This window comes from Amblyraja radiata, chromosome 11 (assembly GCF_010909765.2).
Source record: "Amblyraja radiata isolate CabotCenter1 chromosome 11, sAmbRad1.1.pri, whole genome shotgun sequence".
In the NCBI taxonomy this organism is placed as follows: domain Eukaryota; kingdom Metazoa; phylum Chordata; class Chondrichthyes; order Rajiformes; family Rajidae; genus Amblyraja; species Amblyraja radiata.
In genome coordinates, this window is record NC_045966.1 from 19116193 (window position 1) to 19137283 (window position 21091).

The 21091-nt window shown below is 42.8% G+C and overlaps 1 protein-coding gene across 3 annotated transcripts in view; it reads left to right on the forward strand.

Annotated features, from left to right (window-relative positions):
* LOC116978352 (serine/threonine-protein phosphatase 2B catalytic subunit alpha isoform-like) overlaps nucleotides 1-21091 on the forward strand; it is a 329244-nt gene that overhangs the window by 119693 nt on the left and 188460 nt on the right. For 2 of the 3 annotated variants that reach the window (XM_033029454.1, XM_033029455.1), the window contains exon 2: nucleotides 13464-13544. The exons of the other annotated variant lie outside the window; for it this stretch is intronic. In XM_033029454.1, coding sequence (XP_032885345.1) covers nucleotides 13464-13544 — 81 coding nt within the window. The remainder of the gene's footprint in view (nucleotides 1-13463; nucleotides 13545-21091) is intronic. 3 annotated transcript variants of the gene reach the window in all.

A 21091-nucleotide genomic window follows, 5' to 3' on the forward strand; every position in this document is an offset into this window, starting at 1 on the left:
AATTGATGCCCAAGAGAACTCCGCCTCTGTCTTAAATAATGTCATGAAGTAAGATTTAAAGAGGCAGTATCCTGACTCAGAGGTGATATTGATACCATAGAGCCCTATTAGCACTCTGCCTTCCAATAGTGCATAATTTTCAGTGTTTTCATTGTGCGGTACAAAGAACAGCTTCATAATTATTGATGCTGTGCTACACTGAGTGAAATGTGCTCCAATACCCATATAACTCTGGGGAGTTCTCTTAAAGATTAGGAGCGTGTTAAATCAGATGTGTGATCTAGCTTGGCTGATGGAATAATAACCTGCTGCATTATTGAACTGCTTGTTTTCAGACTGTACAAATGACTTTCCTGTGTTCGGGCCCATTAAAATCCAAAAACATGCTAATTTCATTTTGAGGTTGCATTCATTATGCAAAGCGGATTTTGGAATTGACCTTGTTTTTCACGGAAAATCGAAATATTCAGTGTGGTAAAATAAATTTACATTCCGTGTTGTTAATTGCAATTTGCTGCATGCATTGGTTATTTTTGTTGGTGTAGTCAAGCCAGTAGTTTGTTCAGATTAGGGTAAACGGATTATTTTTGCAACTCTATTTGGTATGGCTTTCCCCCCTGTGATGTTTGCACTATCTATACATGTCACCAACTCAAGCCTATTTTTATTATCTTTGAGAAAAAACACCATAAGCTAATGCTATCAGTGCCTATTACCACAACTTGCATGAGAAAAGTTTTATGGATTGGTCACCCTATATAATATTTTCCCTCTTTTGTGCCATAAAATGATTCTGTCTTAATTTACTTTTGACCATTCAGGTATCAAACATATTGTAGAAAATGTCCGAGATGTGTCTGTTTTACTTTTTGTTAAAAGCACAGGAATTTAAAAATGAGCGAATGTCCTAAATTCTCGATCTGTAATGTCAGTAACATTATAATCAGAAAATACAGGCTTGTGTTTCTGCCACTGGAGCAGTGGGAGAAAGCTACCTCTATATACCCAAACCTAGTTTCTGAAATTCTGTTGATTTCTGAGATGATCTGCCCAAAACCCCTTTCTCCCTGGATGGCACAACTCCTGGGCAAATTAGTATATTTTCATATTACATATTTTCATATGTAATTAGTCATCTGCCGAGTCCTCCCATTGGAAAGCTCTCGGCTGCCCAGCTTATCAGATGGTGATGAGAAGAGGTGTCTCACTGTAATTATAAAACTGTATCAAAGGAATGTTTTCAGCAATTTTAATGAGTGTTCAATCTCAGAATAAGGAAAAACTTGGTTCCGTCCATCGATCATTACATCAGTACATCCTTCCCGACCACCCCTCAATCTCAAGTAGCAGCAAAATAATACAGCGGTGAAAATATAGGAATAAGCAGGCAAGTAAACAGTGAAGAATAGTTTCTATACTCATGCACCAAAATATCTTTGGGGGGTGAGGGGGTGGGGTGTGGGCGGGGGGGGGGGGGGGGGGGGGGGTTGGTTAGTTTCCTACAGCATGCAGTATATCACTGATGCAGCAAGGATCAAACTATTAGTGAACAAAATTAAATTTTGTCAGACAAATATAGTCATCCAAGCAACACATTTTAGACTATTACTAGACTAAGTGGGACCCGTTGGGTCCCAGCATCACACGGGAGGGCTGGCCACCCAACACAATATTCCACCTCTCCACCAATTCCAAAATAGCTGGCCAGTGGGGGCGGGGGCTTTCTGTTGCGCTAGTATGGGTGTTGTGGGCTGAAGGGACTGGTTTCCAGAGGGTTATTATAGACATTGTGGGCCGAATGGATTCTTGGGCTGGCAGCTCAGTCACTGAGGCCAGGCAGTCACTGAGGCCTGGTAGTACAGTCACTCGGACCTGGCAGGCTGGCAGCTGAGAAACTGCCAGAAATTCTGCCCAAAACAGGTGACAGACTCTGTGTGAGAGAGAATGGGGTGAGGATGGACTGAATGGATTATTGGGCTGGCACTTCAGTCACTTACAGCTGTTGGGCTGGCAGTTCACTTACTCACGGCTGATGGGCTGGCAGTGCAGTCACTCATGGCTGGTGGGCTATCAGTTCACTTACTCATGGCTGATGGGCTGGCAGTGCAATTACTCACGGCCGGTGGGCTTGCAGTTCAGTCACTCACAGCTGATGGGCTGGCAGTATCCTTAAAAAAAATCGCAAACCGTACGTGGGTTTTGAATTACATTTTACTCAGATGCAAGCCAAGGAATGACATAATTGTTAGCTGTTAATTGGACATAATCAACCTCAGCAAATTGACAATATCCTATAGAAAAGGAGGTGGGTGTTTAAGCTGTCAGGACATTTTATTATTTGCCAAAATATACATCTCAATATCATGATGATAGAAAACTTACTTTTCCACACACCACTTGTAAGTCTGGAGATTTTTTTACTGATAAATTTAGCTTCAGAAGCGTTTTCTTTTTGTTGTAAAAACCCACTTCAGGACCATGGGCGATTTAAAAATTTTACAGCCTGATTTATCACTTCTGAAACTTTTTAGATACCAAAGGAATCAAGAAAAAACACAACTAATGCCTTACTGTTGATGAAATGCAGTGAGCAAACGCGGTAATTCCCAATATTTTCAATCTCGATATCTGCACGGCCAATGTTCACCAAGCACTTTAGCTATTGTTGTCCCTTCAGCTCTCGCTTCGTAGGATAGATGTCTCTCACAGTTACCCTGACTTGCACAATTATTTACAGCGCAAAAATTCACCATTTTGGCGGTTTTTAACAGGTCGGAAAGTTCGTATTTCGTGTATTAACAACATATACCGGAAGCTGCGATGTCCTCCGGATGGATTGAGCAGTTCCATTCGTCAAGCCCTTTCACCCGGAAACCTTACATGCAACCCCGACCACACACACAGACTCTCAGGCACGCACTCACACACAGACTCACTCACACACAGACACACACACACACACACACTCACAGACACACACAGACTCACACAGACACACACACACACAGGCTCACACACACACACACACACAGACTCACTCACACACAGTCAATACTAAAATGCCAAGTAACTTCAGAACATGGTGAACATACAGTTTGTAAACCAAATGAATCAAACGTTTAAAGCCTCCTGTCGAGGCTGCTGCTGAAGCAAAAACGTGCTTTAAATAACGTCCAACAAACACACTCACCATAGACTGAGCAGTAAGCTCTCTTGAATTATTCAATGACGTTTTCACTCTGTGCCTTCTGCAGTCAGCGCCATCTAGCCATGAACCAGAAATGACGCACTCAGCGCCATCTTGCCGCTAACCGGAAGTCACGGAATGAGCGCCAATTTTGCAATTAAACACAGTCCTGATCTAATAAAATGTTTATTCATGCTTTTTCCATCTGAAAACTGTTGCAAGCAAGCCCTTTAAAAGCCAAGCCAATTGGGCAAACACTTTGCAAGCCACCAAAACACGTTTTCTGAGAGCCCTTTAAAAGCCAAGCCAATTGGGCAAACACTTTGCAAGCCACCAAAACACGTTTTCTGAGAGCCCTTTAAAAAGTTTACCGTTGAAATCAAAGTAAAAGTAGAACAGTATTGGGCCCGTCCCACTTAGGCTATTTTTTCAGCGACTGTCATAGTCGTGACAGTGGAAGCTGGCCTGAGTCTAAGAGTTCTGGGGTTTATAAACAGGACTGTAAATCTGGACCCAGGTGCTGACCCTGAAGAGTTGCGTTTTGCGTTGGGTGGCCAATATGTCAGAATGTGGAGCAAGTACAGAGATGAAGATCAAAGCCTGGGAGTGGGAGGGGAGTGTCTTGTGATTAGAGACTTGGGTTAGGTTATGGGGACATACATGGAAATCAGAGTCTGGGTTTGGATAAATAAGGCCTGGTGTTGGGGCATAACATCAGGCAGCAAGAGCACTTGGAATAGTACAGTACAGGAACAGACCTTTCAGCCCACTATACCTGTGCTAACCACGGGGCTGATTTATATAGCACATCTCCTTCAATTCCCTGCCTGTATACTTGTCTGTCTAAATGACTCTTAAATGTTGCTATTATATCTATTCATACCGTTTCTCCTGGCAATGTATTCTGGATGGCCAATGCCATTAAGCTGCTCCATTAAGTGAGGAACACTTACCTCTGACAGAAATGACAGTCATCACTTCTGGCTAGCCACATCTTTCACTGGTACTGGCAGTTCTTTTGGCTCTACTGGCTTATAGAATGTCCCCAAGCATTTATTTCATTGACTTAGATTGTAATGACCGCTTGAGTGAATATGAGAGCATGTCCCTCTCACCCCTAATAGCCATAAGGGTTGCTGCTAATGCAAATGTACCTGGGAATGTCTCAGGGAAAAAGGGACAAGAGATACGAATGCAAACATAGTTAACAACACTTATCAGAAACGGAAATAACAAAGTCCAATAGTGCTTTACCACTAGATGTGCAATCAAATGAACCACAGAATGGTGAAGATTCACCACAGTTGCCCTGAGTGATCAAGGGAACCTGTCACTGTGCAGTTATCCAGTTGCCTGAATGGTCATGAGGTTGTGTAATCTGTGCAGAGAGTTTTAGATGCATTGGGCAATAAGGCGAAGAGCCTCAGGTTGTTTGCAGACAATTCTGTGGCTCAGTGATTCTCCCTGTCTGCAGAAGGATAGCAGTGGAGTAGCGGATACATGTCTAGTTGGGTTAAGCTGGCAGAAGGTTGGCAGAACTGACCCAGATTCTGAACTATTGGCTTTGCCACATACATCTGCTCTTCCTTGCTTGTGAATTATAAATCAGCAGGGGAAAAAAATCACAAATTGTCTGCATAGCGACCCCAGAGAAGACAAGGTTTTTATTAAGTATTGAAATGAAGTAGGTTCAGAAAGGCTTAGCTCTTTGGAAGAATTGGCATCTGTAACTACTACTGTCCTCTTTGTGCATTTGAAGACACTCTTGGAGGTGAAATGTTTGGAATAGTAAGGAGAGGTAAGAATGTTGAAAATTATTATTGTGAAGATGGTAATATTTCACGCTGTTGAAATGAAGTTAGCACTTGTGAATTTTTGATAATAATTTAAGGCACCCTCCAACTAGTAAATCCTCTTCTCCTGCTGGGAACAGTAAGGATATTAGAATTGCACTTCCTTCAAGCACCGCCTCTGCACATGAACTGGAAATGTGTTGAGGATCACTAATGATTTCCCCTTTCCTCATGTTCTTTTTACAATGATGGAAAGACGGATGTTTGGGTGATTGTAATTGCATGTGGTGCAAATACTGTTGGAGGAGGGAAGAAATTGCTTAAGCATGAAAGTGAGTGGTGCCAATACTCTCTCTTTGAATTGATTCTCAGATGACTGGCATTGATGCTGTTTTGTGTGAGTTCTGGAATGCTGGAGACTCAGCGGGTGAGGCAGCATCTACGGAGCGAAGGAAATAGGCAACGTTTTGGGTCGAAACCCTTCTAGAGACTGATGTGAGGGGGGGGGGGGGGCGGGAAGAAGAAAGGAAGAGGTGAAGCCAGTGGGCTGAGGGAGAGCTGAGAAGGGGAGGAGAAAGTAGGGACTACCTGAAACTAGATAAGTCAATTTTCATTCCGCTGGGGTGTAAACTGCCCAAGCAAAATATGAGGTGCCGCTCCTCCAATTTACGGTGGTCCTCACTCTGCCCATGGAGGAGGCCCAAGACAGAGAGGTCGGATTCGGAATGGGAGGGGGAGTTGAGGTGTTGAGCCACCGGGAGATCAGGTTGGTTATTGCGAACCGAGCGGAGGTGTTCGGTGAAGCGATCGTCAACCCTACGCTTGGTCTCATCGATGTAGAGCAGCTGACATCTAGAGCAGCGGATGCAATAGATGAGGTTGGAAGAGGTGCAGGTGAACCTCTGTCGCACCTGGAAAGGCTGCTTGGGTCCTTGAATGGAGTCAAGGAGGAAGGTAAAGTGACAAGGTTGCAAGAGAAGGTGCCCGGAGAGAGGGTGGTTCGGGTGGGAAGGGATGAATTGACCAGGGAGTTACGGAGGGAGTGGTCTCAGCGGAAAGCAGACAGGGGAGGAGATGAGAAGATATGGCAAGTGGTGAGATCATGTTGGAGGTGGCGACAAGAGGTGAGGACAAGGGGGACTCTGCCCTTGTTACGAGTGGGGGGATGGGGAGTGAGAGCAGAGTCACGGGGTATAGAAGAGACCCTGGAGAGAGCCTCATCTATAGTGGAAGAGGGGAACCCCCGTTCCCTGAAGAATGAGGACATCTCCGATGCCCTGGTGTGAAACACCTCATCCTGGGTGCAGATGCGGCATAGACGGAGGAATTGGGAGTAGGGGATGGAATCCTTACTGGAAGCAGGGTGGGAAGAAGTGTAGTCCAGATAGCTATGGGAGTCAGTGGGTTTATAGTGGATGTCGGTCAGTAGTCTATCACATGCGATGGAGATAGTGAGGTCAAGAAATGGTAGGGAAATGTCGGAAATGGTCCAGGTGTATTTGTGTGCCGGAAATTAGTGGTGAAATGGATGAAGTCAATGAGTTGTGTGTGGGTGCAGGAGGTAGCACCAATGCAGTCGTCGATGTAGCGGAGGTAGAGTTCGGGGATAGGGCCACAGTACGCCTCGAACAAGGATTGTTCGACGTACCCTATAAAGAGGCAGGCATAGCTAGGGCCCAAGCGCATGCCCATAGCTATGCCTTGTATTTGGAGGGAATGTGAGGATGCCTTGTATTTGGAGGAAATGGGATGAAATGAAGTGGTAAATATTTACCACTTCATTTAGAAGGTTGAGGGGGGACCGTATTGAAACTTACCAAATAGTGCAAGTCAGGGATAGAGTGGATGTGGAGAGGATGTTTCCATGAGTGGGAAAGTCTAGGACAAAAGGTAATCGCCTCAGAATAAAAAGGACCTACCTTTAAAAAGGAGATGAGGAGGAATTTCTTTAGTCAGAAGGTTGTGAATCTGTGGAATTCATTGCCACAGAGGCAGTGGAGGCCGTCAATGGATATTTTTAAGGCGGAGATTGACAGATTCTTGATTAGTACAGGTGACGGGTTATGGGGAGAAGGAAGGAGGAGAATGGGATTGAGAGGGGAAAGATAGATCAGCCATGATTGAATGACAGAGATGGGCGTGATGGGCTGAATGGCCTAATTCTGCTCCTATAACTTATGAACTTATGTTCTCAGGTAAAATCCTACATTAACAATAAGTTCATGAAATATGACTGACAATTCAAGTTTTCCTTGATAATTGGAATCGGACTTTGCTGTGTGATAAAAAAATTGTTGAACATATCAAATGGAAAAGCAAATATACAGATTTCAGAAATTTTTCTTCACTGAGAAAAGTCAGTTTTATTACGGATGTTGTGAGAATAGATATTTCCCTGTCCGATTTACAGCAAGTGTGGAGAACAAATTAGTTTAAGAAAGGTCGGTGCCACTACGATTTTGTACGATTGTAAGGTAGATATCAACAGCAAAGCGCAATGCACTATAACAATGTGGTTACATTGATGGTTTCTGGTCAAAAATTCTAAGTTGAGGCATTCTGGCACATCTTCACACTACTTTTGTACGTCAATTTGTGAAAAGCACCAACTTTGGATTTTAATAAGTACTATGTTTTAGAAATGCATCTCTCGTGCAAAATACAGCCTCACCAACACAGTTGAGAAATTGTGTCTGCAATTAAAACCTTTTAAGAAAGCTGTGTGTCTTAATTCAGTTTTCATTATAACACATGAAAACTGGAATTCTTAGGATGTGGACATCCCGATGAGTAAACAAAAATGTGAAAAAAAGGAAGATACTTGAGGAAAACATTTATTGCAATATAGAAGTTGGGAGGTCATGTTGCAGTTGTATAAGACGTTGGTGAGACTGTATTTTGAATATTGTATTCAGTTCTGGGCACCATGTTATAGCAAAGATATTGTCAAGCTTGAAAGGGTTCAGAAAATATTTACGAGAACGTTGCCAGGACTAGAGGGTGTGAGATATAGGGAGAGGTTGTGTAGGTTGGGTCTCTAGAGATTCCATGGGGCGCAGGAGGATGAGGGGTGATCTTATAGAGATGTACAAAATCCTGAGATGAATAGATCAGGTAGATGCACAGTCCTTCTGAACCTTCTGAATGTTGTAGTCGGCAGGGCAGTAATAATAATAATACGCAGTAATAATAATAATATGCAGTACTCTGCATATCGCCAACTTGGACAATTTAACATTTTTATCAAGCCAATTAATCAAGCCAATTAAGCTACAAACCTGCACGTCTTTGGAGTGTGGGAGGAAACTGAAGATCTTGGAGAAAACCCACGCAGATCACGGGGATAACGTACAAACTCCATACAGACAGCACCCGTAGTCGGGATCGAACCCGGGTCTCTGGCGCTGCATTTTGCTGTAAGGCAGCAACTCTACCACCGTGCCACCGTGACTGACAGTCTCTTGCCCAGAGTAGGGGAATCGTGGACCAGAGGACACAGGTTCAAGGTGAAGGGGAAAAGATTTAATAGCAATCCGAGGGGTAACTTTTTCACACAAAGCGTGGTGGATGTATGGAACAAGCTGCCAGAGGAGGTAGTTGAGGCTGGGACTATCCCATCATTTAAGAGACAGTTAGACAGGTACATGGATAGGACAGGTTTGGAGGGATATGGACCAAGCGCAGGCAAGTGGGACTAGTGTAGCTGGGACATTGTTGGCCGGTGTGGGCAAGTTGGGCGAAGGGCCTATTTCCACACTATATCACTCTATGATTCTATGACTTATTCACCCTGCCTAGCTGTTCCATGGGAAATTTGCTCCTTCATACTGATTTTTAGTTACCTTAGTTTTCCTTAATTATCCTCAGTTTAGTTTCGCGATCCAGAATGGAAACAGGCTCTTCGACCCACAGTGACCATTGTTTACTCTTTTCTCTCTAGTTCTATCCCATTTTCTCATCCACTCCTTACACATTAAGGGCAATTTGCAGAGGCCGACTAACCTACAAACCCGCACATCTATGGGAAATGGGAGGAAACTGGAGCATCTGTAGGAAACCCACGCATTCTCAGAGAGAATGTGCAAACTCCACACAGTCAGCACCCTAGTTAAGGATTGCACCCGGGTATCTGGTGTCATAAGATATCAGCTCTACTAGCTGCACCACTGTGCTGCCTTTACTCCAGCACTTTCTGTTTTACTCAAGATTCCAGCATTTGCACTTCCTTGTGATTTCAAGAGGTTAGTTGTCTTTCACTGTTAGGGTTTAGTGTAGCAGGCAGACATTTAGGACAATCCAGTTGCTTTGTCCATCATTTCCAATGTTGGGCTAGTTTTTATTCCTCCAGCTCCTGTGGCAGTATTAGAGTTTGGATGTTTAGATTACTAGTGCTGTTATTTAATCACAAAGCCCCTGACTTAACATACAGTAAGAGAAACACTTACCTTTGCATTTGAAATTCCGATCACACTCCAGCTCAACAGCTCTCCTTCTCTCTTAACAGAGTAATAATGCAAGAATGCAATAGGTTAAGAGTGGACATGCTCGGAGTTATTCCTTTACCAGATGACTAAACTTTGTCACTTGGCTGAATCCTTCTTGCCATGGCTAATTAGTTTAGTTTAGAGATACGGCATGGAAACAGGCCCTTCTGCCCGTTGAGTTCTCGCTGATCAATGACCACCCATACGCTAGTACTATCCTGCACACTAGGGACAATTTACAGAATACCTGCACGTCTTTGGGACGTGGGAGGAAATCAGAGCACCTAGGGAAAACCCACTTGGTCACAGGGAGAATGTGCAAAATCCGTACAGACAGCACACGTAGTCAGGATCGAACCCGGGTCCCTGGCGCTGTAAGGCAACAACAACTCTACTACTGCACCACTGTGCCGCCCTGTCCTAGTTGAACTGAATAGAATTGCTATCATTCCCAATTCAAGCTAAAGTGAATCCTTGAGTGGCACTCAGGTGCTATGAGTCTGGGACTTGCTGAACGACTTGGGAAGCTGAGTCTGGCAGTTCATCCGGTCTCTAGGCTCCGGAGGGGTCCAGTGGGACAATCTATTCTTGCTGGGATTTTCCAACATAACATTGGAGAATTACCATTCAGATCCGTTATAAAATTGTAATTGTTTACTTCAATTCTAATAGATTTTTAATGACCCCGAATGTCAGAGCTATTAAAAGCTATTAAAATGCCTTACCAGCCTGCACAACTAACAATGCTCTGCTGCCTGGTGAAAGGGTTTGGGGGAAAGTTCAAGGGCATGGCTTTTGCGCTCTGTCATCTGCAGCCTCATCAGCATTAGGACCACACAACTGGATGCAAGGATGTGGATTGGCATCAATATGGGGCTTGCATGTCTGACCGCACGTGAGTGAGGTGATGTCCATGATTCTAACCAGTGGGCCTGACCCCACACAATCCAGTACAATGATTGCTTTAAGCCAATCTTAAATTAAAATTGTTTCAAGCAAAGCCAATATTTACTAACCAACTCTAGTTGGTTGTGAGTGATGCATCTTCCCTTTGAACTGCAGCATGTCCAAGCCAGGCAACTCTTTGTGTGCCAGTCGCAGAAGTGGATCGGCAATCACGCTTTACAATCGCTCCACTTTTTAAAATCTCTACTCCAACAGCAGCATTTCTTACATTTACTAAGTTCACTAAACACAATTCACATCATTTCCTTTCTCATGTATCTGTACACTGTGGTTGGCTTGATTTGTAATCATGTATTATCATTCTGCTGATTGGTTAGCATGCAACAAAAGCTTTTCACTGTACCTCGGTACACATGACAATAAACTAAACTCAAAATTCAAATTCAAACTATAATTTTGACCCAGTAAGACTAAGAAAATACCAGATATGTTTAGGTCTGGATGGTGTGTGATTTAGCTGAATGTTGGGGTTGGTGGTATTCAATGAACTTGCTGTCATGAACATTTGGGTAACGGTGCCAGGGGGTATTGATAGGTGTTATAGGCAAATTTGCTGTGCTATTATGTGACTGGATTGGTTAAGTTGCTGATTGATAGTGACTGGCAGGTGGTTTCAAATGCAAAGCTAGGAGATTAGTTATTCAGTTATACGTGGAGATGGTGAGACTCTTCTTATTAGAGATACTTTTTGTCTCCTACTTATTTGGCAAGGATATTTCTTGCCTCATCAGTTCAGGTTTGGATGCTGTCCAGGTCTACTGTGCAGGGGTTTACACTGCTTCATTGTCAAAGGAAGTGTTTGGAGCAGAGTGCTGTTACCATTAGTAAATAACCCCAGTTCTAACCTTACATTGACTTCTATGACTCAGTTGGTCTCCTCTCGTTGGCAATAGCAGAAACTATTAGCTATCCTGATATACAATTAACATCAACATTTTAAAACGTTGTGCAGCTCACGTCAGCCTTCAGCACAATAATTTACTGGGAGAAAAAAATAACTAAAAGCAGGGAGCCACTATTCCAGAACTCAAGAATCCTGCTGTCTCTATTGGCCTCGGATTTAAGACAGCCCTACAAGCAGAGATCAGACAGGGGGCCATTAAAATTAGTTCCCTTTCCACTTTGTTGCAGCTATATGCGACACTGGATTGTAGGACCAGTTCCATAAGTTTAGACTTTACTTTAGAGATTTAGGATACTTTAAGGGCGTCACAGTGGCACAGCGGTAGAGTTGCTGCCTTGCAGAGCCAGAGACCCTGACTATGGATGCTGTCTGCACAGAGTTTGCACGTTCTTCCTGTGACTGCGTGGGTTTTCTCTGGGTGCTCTGGTTTCCTCCCACACGTAGGTTTGTAGGATAATTAGCTTTGATAAAATTGTAAATTGTCCCTAGTTTGTAGGACGAAGGCCTGTTTCTGCACTGTATCTCTAAAGTCTAATGTCTAAAAGTACAGTGCGGAAACAGACCCTTCAGCCCACTGAGTCTGCGGCGACCAGTGTGTTGGATACAGAGGCTGGCGGGGTGAAAGGTGAGGACCATGGGAGGACCATCTTGTTCATCTGGGGGGAAGAATTGAGAGACAACGAGGAGACTTGTTTGAGGGCTTCAACACCAACAACTGTGGCGAGCAATATTTACTGAAGAAAAATGACTTCTCCGATATGCTGGAGTGGATAGCTTCATCTTGGGAGCAGATGTAGCGAAGACTGAGCAGTTGAGAGTTATGGGCCTTTCCCACTTAGGCGATTTTTTAGACGACTGCCAGCGAGTAGGACAATGGAATTCACCGGTCAACACCGGCGACAACCTACTTCAATCTACGTTAACCTGGCGACAACCTACGACAGCACCTACGACAACCTGCGACAGCCCAAATTGTCGCCACTATCGCCGAACATTTTCAACAAGTTGACATTTTTCGGCAGTCGCCTGTAGTCGCCTAAAAAATCACCTGTGGGGTAGGCCCATTAGGGAAGCATCCTTACAAGAGACAGGGTGGGAGGAGGTGTTTTCAGTGTAACTGTGGGAGTCGGTGGGTTTGTAGCCGCTGTCAGTCAATAGTATGTTCCCTGTAATGGAGACAGAAAAATCGAGAATGGGGACAAAGGTGTCAGAGATGCAATCCTGGTGTTCCTTGACACAATGTTTGCCATACTGCAGATATATGTGACGTTTTAAATGGGTGTAGTTTTGAATATACATCTTTCTATTGCCAGTGAACCCATCAGATGTTTAATTAGTTTAATTAGTAATATGTTTACTGAACATAATGAGAACCTGACAGGGAATTGAAATGGGTTTGTGGCGGAGATATTTGTGAGGGTATTAGATCTGATGTGCTCCTAAACAGCCAAGGAAAGAATGGAGCATGGGTATATAGTTTTCATCATTTGAAAAACTGCTATTAAAATTAACGTTCATAGAAGGAAATAATAACTTGTCATGGGCAATGTGTGTAGAACGCGTCGTAGAGTTAGATTGAGAGATAGATAAATGTACAGAATCCAAAAGATGAAAATGAGATTTCTGGGAGTTACATCCAATTGGAAGTGGTGTTGTATTGGGGTTATGTGCTGAAACACTGTTATTTACGGAGTACACATGTGATTTAGTGTCTGAAACTGGAGGTCCGACGGTGAAAGGTGTAGATGATACCCATTAGATGATACCCAAGTTGTGAGATGTTGATAAAATTATGGAGGTATAGATTAAGATTCAGGCATACCATAGCAGAAGCCAGAAGGCCACTTGTTTCATTGAAGGTGAAAAAATATATTGAGTAAAGGAACAAAGGGATATGGGAGTGCAGAGACGTAAATGGTCAATAGTAGTTTTGAAATGGCCATAAAGAAGGATAATATATTACAAAATGCGGAATCTGATCTCAATTCCGACAGAAATCTGATCTCAATTCCTACTGTTCTCAACTGAGGTAGATTTGGGGATGGGTGAATGACCTACTCTACAGAGAAGGGTTGGTCAATGAAATAGCTTAATGAGGCTGCGTGCCTAAGATTTTATCTCTGTTGCAGATGTAACGCTGGCCGGCCGGGTTTCCCGGGCCTCGGGAAACCCGAAAGGTGAAGGAAGGCGAGACCTGCTGGATGGAAAAGGTAAGTGCTTTTCCAGCACTACTTGTTGGCCGAGGAAAGCAGGAGTGCTTCACCCTGGTCCATCAAGCCCACCTGCTTCAATCCCTATGGTCGGATTCCCACCCCATCCTGCATGATCTCACCTTCCCAATGCTTGGCTTACAGTGCCCTCCATAATGTTTGGGACAAATACCTATCATTTATTTATTTGCCCCTGTACTCCACAATATGAGATTTGTAATAGAAAAAAAAATCACATGTGGTTAAAGTGCACATTGTCAGATTTTAATACATTTTTATACATTTTGGTTTCACCATGTAGAAATTACAGCAGTGTTTATATATAGTCCCCCCCCATTTCAGGGCACCATAATGTTTGGGACACATCAATGTCATGTAGTCATGTTTAGTATTTTGTTGCATATCCTTTGCATGAAATGACTGCTTGAAGTCTGCAATTCATGGGCATCACCGGTTGCTGGGTGATTCTCTGGTGATGTTCTGCCAGGCCTGTATTGCAGCCATCTTCAACTTATGCTTGTTTTGGGGGCTAGTAGCCCTTCAGTTTTCTCTTCAGCGTATAAAAGGCATGCTCAATTGGGTTCAGATCAGGTGGTTGACTTGGCCACTCAATAATTGACCATTATTTAGCTTTGAAAAACTGCTTTGTTGCTTTAGCAGTATGTTAGGGATCATTGTCTTGCCGGCCAATGAGTTTTGAGGCATTTGTTTGAACTTGAGCAGATAGGATGGGTCTGTACACTTCAGAATTCATTATGCTACTACCATCAGCAGTTGTATCATCTAACCATTGGTTTGCATCTTGCAGTGCAGCCTCTGTATTTCTGTTCATGAAGTCTTCAGTGGACAGTGGTCATTGACAAATCAACACCTGACTCCTGAAGAGTGCTTCTGATCTGTGAGGCAGGTGTTTGGGGATTTTTCTTTATTTTAGAGAGAATTCTTCTGTCATCAGCTGTGGAGGTCTTCCTTGGCCTGCCAGTCCCTTTGCGATTAGTAAACTCACCAGTGCTCTCTTTCTTCTTAATGATGTTCCAAACAGTTGATTTTGGTAAGCGTAGGGCTTGGCTGATGTCTCCTACAGTTTTATTATTGTTTCTCAGTCTCATAATGGCTTATTTGACTTTCATGAGCACAACTTTGGTCCTCATGTTGATAAACAGCGATAAAAGTTTCCAAAGGTGATGGAAAGACTGGAGGAAAGACTAGGTGCTGAGAGCTCTCTTGTACCTGCATGAAAGAGGCAATTAAACACACCTGAGCAATTACAAACCCCTGTGAAGCCATGTGTCCCAAACATTATGGTGCCCTGAAATTGGGGGACTATGTGTAAACACAGCTGTAATTTCTACATGGTGAAATCAAAATATATAAAAATCTGACAATGTGCACTTTAACCACATGTGATTTTTTCTATTACAAATCTCAAATTGTGGAGTACAGAGGCAAATAAATATATGATGGGTCTTTGTCCCAAACATTATGGAGGGCACTGTAAATCACTGCCTGATGTCCCACTCCTCCCCACTAATTTCCAACTGCCCATGTTATATTTGGTAGGTCAATCACTCTCACCGAGTCTTCCCTTCTCCTCCACTTGCTTCCTATTTCCATTATATTTGAACTTTAAAATTCTGGAAGAGGCCGTGGAGAAGTTGTTTCACTTGTGGAAGAATCCGGAATAAAGACAAATAAAAACAAAATGTCCGTTCACGTCATGAAAAAACTATTTAGAAAAAGGAAATGATGAAAATGCAGAAACTGGTGTGATTGTAAATGTTTGAATTTGCTGGTTCGGAAACATTTAGGTTGTGCTTTCATGTAACGTGAAGGAGAAGGGCATAGGATAAGAGAAATTAAATGCTTAGGGTAGGAGGAGACTCAGGCAGAATGTTAGCATAGAAATATTCAGTTCCTGTGTTGTTGGCTTCATAATTAAAGAGTTTATTTTACTCATATCTTGTGTACGGAATGCATTTTGTATTGAAAAGACCATTGAAAAAAATGGATTTGCACATATTCATGTGCATTCTTTAATTATGACATAACAGTTTTGGTAATATATCTTAGATAGTAACTTTATGCTAATTTGCAGAAGTTTCTAACACAGATATTCTGCAAAATTTGAAATGATTTTTCTTCCTTTTTTTTGAAAGATAATATCTTTAATTTGCAAAAATAAATTTCAGTAACAAGGGACAGTTATATAATTATTGCACCTCACCATAATACAGTATTACGGTATATGTACTTTTTGAATGCATTAAAGGTGCTTATGATTTGTAGAAAAAAGGCTTATTTAACAAATGTCAACATTAATCGTAAAAAAGGAAAATAAATGAAGACACAGGAGACTGCAGATGTTAGAATCTGGAGCAAAAAAAACAAACTGCTGGGAGAACTTAGCGGGTCAGGTGGCATCTTTGGAGGAGGAAGGAATGTTTCGGATCAAGACCTTGTATCAGGGGCCTGATCAGCATCTCGACCGGAAACATTGACTATCCCTCCCCACTGAGTTACTCCAGCAGTTTCCTTTTTGCTCCAGAAAAATATGAGCATAGTGTCGTGTGAAATATTGTGCAGGCAGCAGAGTAAATCGCTGCTGTAAAGTGTCTCTGGTGTGTAGATGAATTGTAAAATATTGGGGGGGATTGAAGGGAATGTGGGGAAGATAAAATGGGGTTGGGTAAGATTAGAACCAAGGAGCTGCATATGCTGGTTTATACAAAATGACACAAAGTGCTGGAGTAACTCATGGGTCAGACAGCATATCCGGAGAACATGAATAGGTGACGTTTTGGGTCAGGAGCCTTCTTAAGATTGTCGGGGAAGGGAGAGAGGAGATCAATTTCCAAGTTGCTAATTATTTTAACTCTCCTTCACATTCCTATACTGACCTTTCTATCCTGGGCCTCCTCCATTGCCAAAGAATTGAATTGAATTGAATCCTTTATTTGTCATTCAGACCTTTCGGTCTGATCGAAATGTCGTTGCCTGCAGCCATACATGTAATAATAAACAACACACAATAAACACAAATTAACATCCACCACAGTGAGTTCACCAAGCACCTCCTCACTGTGATGGAGGCAAAGGTCTTATGGTTGCTGTCTCTTCCCTCCTCTTCTCCCTCTGCGCTGAGACGATACCCCACCGGGCGATGGTAAGTCAGTCCCGCGGTTCAAGCTCCGCGGCCCGGGGGTGGTCGAAGCTGCCGCCCTCCAGTCCAGCGGACGCAGTTGTTGCCACGGGAGCTCCGGGAAACAGGCATCAACCTGTGACCCGCGAGCTCCCGACGATGTCATCCACTGGCCCGCGGCCGAGCCCCGGATTCAGGTCGCCGCCGCCAGAGAGGCCACAGGCAACTAGAGAAATAGCACCTCATATTCCTCTTGGGTAGTTTACAACCCAACAGTATGAACATTGAATTCTCCATTTTTAGGTAACCTCTAACAACCACCTCCCCTGTACTCCATATGGATTCACGTGGATTTCTCCCCTCCCTGACCCTGCCTCCTATATTCCTTCCTCTTGATATACAATTTGCAACTCTTCAGAAGGTTACACACCTTCTGGCTTTTGTTCCAACTATCTGCCTATAAAGAAACCCATCACCTTTCTATCCTGCCATGCTTTGTACAACCTCTCCTCTCTCCCAGCTTTCTTTCCCTGGCTCTACAATCAGAAGAAGGGTCCTGACCCAAAACATCACATATCCACCTTCTCCTGAGATGCTCTCTTACCCGCTGAGTTCTACAGCAGTGTTTGTCCTTTTGGGTTGGATTAACATGTTTAATATGGACTCGGTGGTCTGAAGGCTTATTGACATGCTATAAATTGTTCGGACTTTATAACTTAGCAGGCGAGGCATCATCTGGGGAAAGAGAAACAGTAAATGTCTTTAGGTCGAAGGCAAATACTCAGAACTTGGCTATTGTCTGGCTTGTTCAGTGTTTCCATTTTTTGCCTTTTTTCAGATTTCTAGCCTCAGCATTTATTTCCAATTTTCAATTACTGTTTTTTAATTCTGTGTTCCTAATGCTTTGACAAGAGAGCAGCAGATGTAATACAGCAATGTTTATGAGATATTTTATTTGTCCAATGATAGTTCTGTTTCAAATTTACACATGAATTCCACATAATAGTTTACTGGGATTGTTTTAATTGTCTGTGTTTATTTTTAGTAGGTGATCTGAGAGTACAGATGGTTTGAGGTAATTTTAGTTAAGAGTAGATAGATGGTAAATGCCATATTAAAATCCCTTCACAATTTAACCTCAACAACATTTGCGATATTATCTGTAGGGAGCTGTGATACATGAGGGATTATCAAACAAGTGCAGCTATTTATGGATGAATTGCTTCTTTGAGCCACTTGAGTTGGTGCCTTTGAGGGGACTTCATTGTTAATATTTAAGGTGTGTCAGAGAATGAATTAACCATAGACAGACAGCTTCATTAGTGTACCATTTTTTGCATCAGTTCAAGATGCAGTACATCCTTGTCGCTTCCAATTTTTTCTACATTTATTGTATAGTCAGAGCTTAGAAACGGCCTTCATTCATTCGGCACAATGTTGCTGTCAATGTAATGTGGAACATAATGGAGTCAATTTTACCATTTTCCCTTCTATTGAAAATGATTGACTAAACTGAGGATGCAAGCACTCTCCAACTGCTCTAATTTCAAAGGCAGGCTTTCAGGTGAAGTTCTTTCTGCAGATAAGTGAGGACATTGTATTTATGCAAGTTATCATCCTGGGATACAAGTTGAATCCCAGTGCACTTGAAACACAATGAGGCACCTGTTGGCTCTTGGTGCTCTCACCAATGATATCTTCAAACAAGGTATCCTGTTAAAACTCCATGGGTCAGGGAGACTAGGGTGCCCTCTTATAGCTATTGATGAAGCTCTGCTCTGTGGGTGCCCCTACCCAACATTCATCTATGCTCCATAACAAGGAGGTGTGTAAAGGTGACACAATTTTGCAGCTAATACAGCCTCCCATCTCCAGAAACTTTCAGTGCTATCTGTGTGGAGCTTGCTTGTTCTTCCAATTTCCTCCAAGTATTCCTCCAAGCGTGATGAATCTGTGGAATTCATTCCCAGAGATGGCTGTGGAAGCCAAGTACTGTAGGAAGATGCATTTGCAACAGGTAAATTAGTGAGAATTAGCTTTATTTTGAGGGAAAATGTATTGGTTTTGGAAGAAAACCAGGTCTAAAGGTGATTCAGTAGTTAATATCTAGGACGGGAAGGTTGATTTCATGACTGGCTAAATAAATTAGACGTATTCCACAGAGTTTAAGTCATCAGGTATTTAGAGGAAAGGGTTTTTGAAAGATCAAGGAATTGGGGGCTGTGGGGAATGTCATGGAGATGAGGTGGAATTTCTTTATCCAGAGGGTGGTGAATCTGTGGAATTCTTTGCCACAGAAGGCTGTGGAGAGGCCAAGTCAATGGATATTTTTAAGGTGGAGATTGACAGATTCTTGATTAGTGAGGGTGTCAAGCTTTATGGGGAGAAGGCAACCCCTTTCTCCTGCCTTCTCCCCATAACCCCCGACACCCTCACTAATAATGAGAGGGAAAGATAGATCAGCCATGATTGAATGGCGGAGTAGACTTGATGGGACAAATGGCTTAATTCTGCTCCTGGAACTTATCAAGTTGTGTTTCAGTTTCTTCCCATAGCCCAAAGACACACAGAATCGCAGGGGTATTTGGCATTGTAAATTGTCCCAGGTATGGAGGAGAGTGGTAGAATCTTGGTGGGGGTAGGGTGGAATTGATGAAGATATAGATAGAATTAAAAGGAATTAGTACTGGGATAGTGTACAAAGTGGGTGCTTGACTGTCAGCATAGGAAGGGCGGGGGTGGGCAAGTCCCCACTTCCGTTCTGTATGACTCTCCATTCCTGTGAAACAAGCAAGCCTCTCTTTACCACATTCCAAAGGAGTTCAGGTCTGAACGCTTGCAATCATCCTAATTGCCTGTGCCAGGATCTTCAGCACATGACGATCAAATACTGATTTCTACCAGAATTTGACAAGAATCTCACCTGGGAAAATTAGATGCAGCAATTAAATTTGGGCCACAGTTCATCAACGTCGAGTGTGCGTGATTCTTAAGCCTCCACCTCCACACACAATTGATTTTCTGCATTAAGAGATTTTAGGTAATTTACCATTGCAATTGCTGACTCTGAGTATTCACAGGGAGTCATCACTGAATAGAAACTTACCTTGACCAGTCACACATACTGGAGGTCAGAGAATGGATGTTCTGCCGTAGACCTCCTGGCCCTGTTGCTGTCCACCAAGATGGAATACTTTCTATCTGCTGAGAAGAGTGCAGTTTTAACAGTACTCGGGAAGCTTGGCAGAATCCTGGACAGAACAATATGCCTTATTAGCACATGATTGTCCCCTCAAGATTTCCTCCACAAATGTTGCATCACAGCTATAATACAGTATGTGCCTTCTATCGGAAGTAGTATAGCAACTCATATTGATTATACAGGGAAAGTATACAAGAATTGCCATGTTTCTAGGACTGCTTTGTGCGATTCAAGTCTAAAGCTGTTAATAGTATAGCGTCTGGCTGGTGGGATTGGTGTGGAGGGATGCCCATTAGTTGGCATGGGCAGGTTGAGCTGAATGTCTTGTCTGCATGCTGTGCGGTTGTAGGATTCTATGATTTCAGCTTCCTAACGATATGTTTCCCTTTCTTTCTTGACTAAACAAATAGCATTTCTTGTCATCAAAGCTTCCCAAACCGTACCATCGTTGCCTTTCATCCTCAAAGGAACACGGTAGTCCCAAACTAATCAACTGGCTTTTAAAAGATTCCTGTACGTCAAATGCCAGGCTCATTCCCCAATCGCAAGACCATCCCAAGATGGACTCTAAATATAGTTTCATAGAACACTCATGTATGCGACTAACAAATTCTGCCCCATCTAAGCTCCAGACAATATGGGAGTCCCAGTCAATATTGGGGAAGTTAAAATCTTTCACTACATTTACCCCGTCCTTTTTACATCTTTCCATGATCTGCCTGCATATCTGTCCTCCTATCTTCTGCTGTTATATGGGAGGCCTATAGTATAAGATCACAATAGTGATTGCACCATTTTTACTGAATTCTTTCCATAGGGCTCTGCTGGACGAATCCTCCAAGATGCTTTTTTTAAGTACAGCTGTGACATTCTCCCTGACTGTAGGACAACTCTTTTACATCCCTCTCTTTGTCACGTCTGCCCTTCTCACAACCACATTTTTGTGCATCTGGAGTTTCACATAGACCAGAATGGTAATAGTTTCATATCCCCTATGGTAAGAATGCTAGAATTATTTCCAATTACGGGACTGGATGTTCTTTACACAAATGACAATGGTATGGTTTGTGTTATTGAGGTTTCATTGATTATTCCAGATTATTTAATTTACATTTCTCACCAGCATCTGCAATATAGTTGATTGGCGGAACAGGAATCCTGAGGATGGTTCTGTACCTGAACAAGTGTGAGAGTGTTCATAAGTTC